Genomic DNA, 6,343 nt, shown 5'->3' with positions numbered 1-6,343 from the left:
CCTTTTTCTTTATTTTTAAAGTTTTATCGCATTCCTGTTGAACCATTCCTGATTTAAAAGTTGGAAACGTGATGAACCTGGAAGTATTTATTGCTGGGTTTGTCTTCAGGTTCTGTTACCCGGTTTTCTAGTTCCCGACCTCGTCTGGGTTACTCCGCAGTTACTTTTGCATTACAATGGCCTTGGTGAGACTGGCAGACGGGATTAACTGAGAATTCACAAGGGTGGGCCGGTGGGGGTGTGCCCGCCAGGAGGGGTGGGTCTAAGGGTGATAGAGCCTTCATTATAAATCTAGAGACTCCAGGATTTTAACGTTCTGCTGGACTGAGCTGGTTGTCTCCTGTTATTGTGTAGGCGACTCTCTTTATCCCAACTTCTTGATACTTCTGCTTCTGGAGGTCATATTTCTCTAACATCTTCCAGAAAAGTCTTGAAGCTGCCTTAACCTTTTTTCCAGTCTACCTCTTAAATTTTTTTCTCCTCTTCCTCAATACTAACAGGAGTGTGGATCCAGCTTGTCCCCAAAGCTTGCCTTGCTTGGAAGCATCCGACGGTAAAGAATCTTCACCTATGCCTGTGATTTGTGGGCCTGAAGAAAACCATCCATCCTTGCAAATGTCTTCTGCTGAGATGCCTCACCTGGAGACTGGTAAGAAAAAAATTTATCCTTGAAAGGCCAAGTTACTTAAGGGAAAAGAGAAGGAGAGAGGGTTGAGGGATCATTTCCCTCTTGAGCAATGATAGACCATTATTATAAGCAAGTGTTATTATCAACTAATCCTCTGGAAACCCCTCTTTCAATTGTAACTTGGTGGCACCTGCCCTTTGACCATGTCCCAAGTCTCAGGAGTGTGCACTGAGTTGAAGGACACAGAATTTGGCAGTTGAACAGTATGTAGTAAATTTGAGAACCTATGGGCTTAGGCATGGTGGAAACAAAAAAGTATCATTATAGTTAAATGAAGGTGATGCGTACACCTTCACATAGCACTGGACACGCAGCTATAGAAGATGTTACTGCTAATTAACCAGAAGACCTAACATCATAGCTCAGGGACGAGCATGATGTTTTTGTTTTGCCAAAAATGGCATGGCAGATCACGATGAGATTTCTGTAATTAATATATAATTTGTGTAATTCTTTCTACGTCACTAACGGCTGGCTCTTCTCCATTCTCTGGGTTTGTGGATGTTACTGGGCAGCTCTGAGTTTAGGAGCACCTCCCATGTTGACTTCTAAGTCCTGGGAAGTGTTGACCCAACTTTACGGTAAAGATAATTCTAGAAAGTTTAATCTACTGACAGTCAAACAGAACGTAGCTAGAAGTCCAGTTTGCCTCCAAAACCTGTGCTAGTACTCAGGCTTCTGACTGGCAGCTGCAAGGAGTGAGGGATGCTTGGGATACTCTTTAAGCCGCTACCACTTTTTTGAAAAATCAATTTTTCAGTAGTTTTCAAAAACTTAAGAATGAACCAACTTTACCAAGAATGCCATTGGTAACACTGACACTGTAAAATAGCTTAAAAAGTGCATTTACATTTTGACTACTGTTGTAAAGAGTAGGTTGTGGAAAAGGAATAAGTAAACATGATTGCTATATTTGAACCTTAGATTTGAATATCACCCTGCTTTTCTCTTTTTGAGAATCACGGACTCGCTCTGTCACCCAGGCTGGAGTGCAATGGTATGACCATGGATCACTGCAGCCTCAACCCTGGGCTCAAGTGATCCTCTTGCCTCAGCCTCCCAAGTACTAGGATGAGAGGCGTGTGTCACCATACCCAGCTAATTTAAAAATTCTTTTTGTAGAGACAGCATCTCACTTTGTAGATGGTCTTGAACTCCTGACCTCAAGCGATCCTCCACCCTCAGCTTCCCAAGTCACTGGGATTACAGGCATTGACCCACCCCGTGTTGCTATTCACCCAGTTTTTCAAAACTTTGCATTAATGTTCTTGTCTTTATAATTTTTTTCTTTTTTTTTGAGACAAGGTCTTACTGTTGCCCAGGCTGGAGTGCAGTGGCGTGATCTCGGCTCACTGCAACCTCCGCCTCCCAGATTCAAGTGATTCTTCTGTCTCAGTCTCTCGAGTAGCATGGATTACAGGCACATGCCACCACACCCGGCTAGTTTTTGTATTTTTTAGTAGGGACGTGGTTTCGCTATGGCCAGGCTGGTCTCAAACTCCTTACCCCAACTGATCCACCTGCCTCGGCCTCCCAAAGTGCTGGAATTACAGGCATGAGCCACCGTGCCTGGCCACCTTTATAATTTCAGATGTTAAAAATAACAGTGCTGGGTTTGGGAATGAGCAAGTGGGCGTGTTTTCTTTAGCACACATCAAGTGACAGTTTATATAGCTAGCTAATATTTAGGATTTTCCCCAATTCTAATCGTTAGTTGAAAGGCTTCCTCTGCTTTTCAGAGCTCCTTGCAAGAGATTGTGAATTTTGCTGTTTTAGAGCCTGTCCATTTGTTCTGTGACTACAGGTTAGAATTGAGAGATAAACACTGGGAAAACTGGGTATTCATTTCTAGTTACAAAATCAGTATATGCCAGGCCCTATGTTAGAGAATTTCAGTTGGTTACCTCATTTAAATAAATAAATAAAAATTTTTGGAGATGAGGTCAGAGCTGGTAAACGGAAGGCCTGGATGGAAACAGAAACTTATCTAAATGGACATATCGTGCTGGTCGTAGCATTAAGAACTGGGCAGTCAGTCACTGGGTTTTTATTTTTTTGAGACACAGTCTCACTCTGTCGCCCAGGCTAGAGTGCAGTGGCAAGATCTCGGCTCACTGCAATCACCGCCTCCCGGGTTCAAGCGATTCTTCTGCCTCAGCGTCCCCAGTAGTTGGGATTACAGGCATGTGCCACCACTCCTGGCTAATTTTTGTAATTTTTAGTCGACATGGGGTTTCACCATGTTGGCACACTGGTCTTGAACTCTTGATCTCAAGTGATCCGCCCACCTTGGCCTCCCAACGTGTTGGGATTACAGGCGTGAGCCATCACACCTGGCTGAGGTGCTGGTTTTATAGAATCCCCAGAATCATGTCATTTAAGCAATCATGTAGGTGTTGATGAAGATCATAAACAGAGAGTGATTTAGGGTGAGATACAATAGGTGAAAATTGGTGGATCTCTATTCTGACCTATTAACACCCAGTGTAGGGGCTTTTGAGCATCAGTTTAAAGTAAAAAGTGGTAGCGCCGGCCCGGTGCGGTGGCTCACGCCTGTAATCTCAGCACTTTGGGAGGCCATGGCAGGTGGATCACGAAGTCAGGAGTTCGAGACCAGCCTGACCAACATTGAGAAACCCTGTCTCTACTAAAAATACAAAATTAGCCGGGCGTGATGGTGCATGCCTGTAATCCCAGCCCCTCCGGAGGCTGAAGCAGGAGAATCGCTTGAACCTGGGAGATGGAGGTTGTGGTGAGCGGAGATTGTGCCATTGCACTTCAGCCTGGGCAACAAGAGCGAAACTCCATCTTAAAAAAAAAAAAAAAAAGTGGTATTGCCGCTTAGCAATGCATTGGCCACCGTTGTAGATCTCTCCCAACGCAGTCTATTATATACAAAATGGAGATACTGATAAGACTTCTTGGATTAATACTGTATAAAGCTTGCCAAAGTGCCAGGGCTGGTTAAGAAGTTGCTTCTTATTACTTAGATCTGGGTTTCTGGGAATTATCAAAGTACTTTGAAAACACTTTTTTTAACAGGATATTTTAATATTTGAAAAAAGTTTTAGACAAAAGTGTCCTTTTATTTGTTCCCAACAGTCTCTCCTCTTCCTTCCTCCATGGATCTTCTTATTCAGGACAGCCCCGATTCTTCCACCAGTCCCAAAGGCAAACAACCTACTGCTGCAGAGAATAGTGCCACAAAAAAGGAAGACAAGGTCCCTGTCGAGAAACAGACCAGAACTGTGTTCTCTTCCGCCCAGCTGTGTGTACTCAATGATAGATTTCAGAGACAGAAATACCTCAGCCTCCAGCAGATGCAAGAACTTGCCAACATCCTGAACCTCAGCTACAAACAGGTAGGCTTGTTTTGTTGTTGCAATGAGGTGAACAAAAATTAGACAGATTTGTATGGCTAAGATCTCTGTGGATGCACATAGATAGATGTGTGTTCTATGTGTCAGCACATTGCCTCCTGCAAATAATTTAAGTATGACGATGAAATGCTTTTGTAACTTTCTTCACCTCTTTCTTTCCTTAAATATTCTATTATGTGAATGTGTCATTTAACCACTTTCCTGCACAGACCAATATTGTGAAAATCTTTCCAACGTTTCCTTAATAAAAAAAGCAGTATATAACTCCACTTTCCAGGTTAGGAGGAGAATCCCTAACTCACACTTGTTCTCATTAAAATACAAACTTTTTTTTTTTCCTTTTTTTTCTTTCTGCCAGCAACCTCCAGCTTGTTTTGTTTTTATATGTGTGCATTTGCTTACTAATAAGTCTAATCATTGTTCATTATTTATTGGCCATTTTCTTTCATTAATTGGCTTATCCTCTTCCAGCTTTTATTTCCTTTTTTTCTCTTGTTTATTTTTGAGATGGAGTCTCATTCTGTCGCCCAGACTGGAGTGCAGTGGCCTCATAATGAGACATCATAATGACATTAGCATTACTTTGGCTGGTTTAAGTACAAATGAATGAAACCTCCACTTCCTGGGTTCAAGGGATTCTCCTGCCTCAGCCTCCCAAGTAGCTGGGATTACAGGTGTCCGCCACGACCTGGCTAATTTTACTGTATTTTTTAGTAGAAATGGGGCTTCACCATGTTGGCCAGGCTGGTTTTCAACTCCTGACCTCAAGTGATCCACCTGCCTCGGCCTCCTAAAGTGCTAGGATTACAGGCGTGAGCCACTACACTTGGCCCTTGCCTTTATTTTCTATCCAAAATGTTCATTTCTCTCTTTTTTTCTGAAACACTCTGGTTCTGTTGTCACCCAGCTGGAGTGCAGTGATGCAATCTCAGCTCACTGCAACCTTAACTTCTCAGGTGCAAGCGATCCTCCCACCTCAGCCTCCTGAGAAGCTGGGACCACAGACGTGCAGCATTACACCTAGCTAATTTTTTGTATTTTTGTAGAGATGGTGTTTCCTCATGTTGGCCATCCTGTACCGAACTCCTGGGCTCAAGCAATCTGCCCGCCTTGGCCTTCCAAAGTGTTGAGATTACAGGTGTGAGACATGGCGCCTAGCCAGGAATAAAAGTTAGCAATATACTTTGATTCAAAATACATCTGTATTACTAATATTTTACAATTTCTGTCATTTTTCCCTGCAGGTGAAGACCTGGTTCCAGAACCAGAGAATGAAATCTAAGAGGTGGCAGAAAAACAACTGGCCAAAGAATAGCAATGGTGTGACTCAGGTAACAGAAAACTTTATTCTGTTCTTTCCTTTCAGTGATCCTTCAATCTTGTCCATCTCTGAAACACAACTCCAGTCACAGACAGTTCTGGTTGTCCTTGTACCCTTTCTGTTAATCCCTCCTTCTCTTTCAGAAGGCCTCAGCACCTACCTACCCCAGCCTCTACTCTTCCTGCCACCAGGGATGCCTGGTGAACCCGACTGGGAACCTTCCGACGTGGAGCAACCAGACCTGGAACAATTCATCCTGGAGCAACCAGACCCAGAACATCCAGTCCTGGAGCAACCACTCCTGGAACGCTCAGACCTGGTGCACCCAGTCCTGGAACAATCAGGCCTGGAACAGTCCCTTCCTGTGTATAACTGTGGAGAGGAATCTCTGCAGTTCTGCTTGCAGTTCCAGCCAAATTCTCCTGCCAGTGACTTGGAGGCTGCCTTGGAAGCTGCTGGGGAAGGCCTTAATGTAATACAGTAGACGACTAGGTATTGTAGTACTCCACAAACCGTGGATTTATTCCTAAACTACTCCACGAACATGCAAGCTGAAGTTGTGTGAAGATGAGTGAAATTGATATTACTCAATTTCAGTCTGGGCACTGGCTGAACCTTCTCCCCCACTCCCCTCCCTGATATAATTTTTCTTGTTTGGAAACCACATGTGCTGGGTTCCACTATGCCTATCCAGCCTAATCAGAGAGGTTTCTTTCTTTCTTTTTTTTTTTTTTTTTTTTTCCTATTGGATCTTCCTGGAGAAAAGGCATTTTAATAACCTTGGCTGCTAAAGACAACTTGATACTAGCTGTCTCTGGCTATAGATAACTAGATCTAACACTAGTTTGGGTACTTTTAGGGTTTAGAATCTAACCTCAAGAATAAGGAAAAAAAAAAGAATAAGAAATGAAAGTACAAATTGGTGTGATGAAAATATATTCCTATTGTTTGGAA

General features: G+C 43.2%; 1 protein-coding gene across 1 annotated transcript; it reads left to right on the top strand.

The window, feature by feature from the left end:
• The first annotated feature begins 507 nt into the window (after positions 1-507).
• LOC105534482 (homeobox protein NANOG-like) lies at positions 508-5,954 on the top strand. The gene is given in 5 exon segments (XM_011973212.1): positions 508-649; positions 3,791-4,050; positions 5,313-5,399; positions 5,533-5,754; positions 5,757-5,954. Coding segments are annotated over 5 exon segments (846 nt in total). The 5' UTR covers positions 508-570.
• Positions 5,955-6,343: the final 389 nt, after the last annotated feature.

The sequence above is a fragment of the Mandrillus leucophaeus genome, unplaced genomic scaffold, assembly GCF_000951045.1.
Source record: "Mandrillus leucophaeus isolate KB7577 unplaced genomic scaffold, Mleu.le_1.0 Scaffold1355, whole genome shotgun sequence".
In the NCBI taxonomy this organism is placed as follows: domain Eukaryota; kingdom Metazoa; phylum Chordata; class Mammalia; order Primates; family Cercopithecidae; genus Mandrillus; species Mandrillus leucophaeus.
This window is presented reverse-complemented; position numbering and strand designations above follow the sequence as displayed.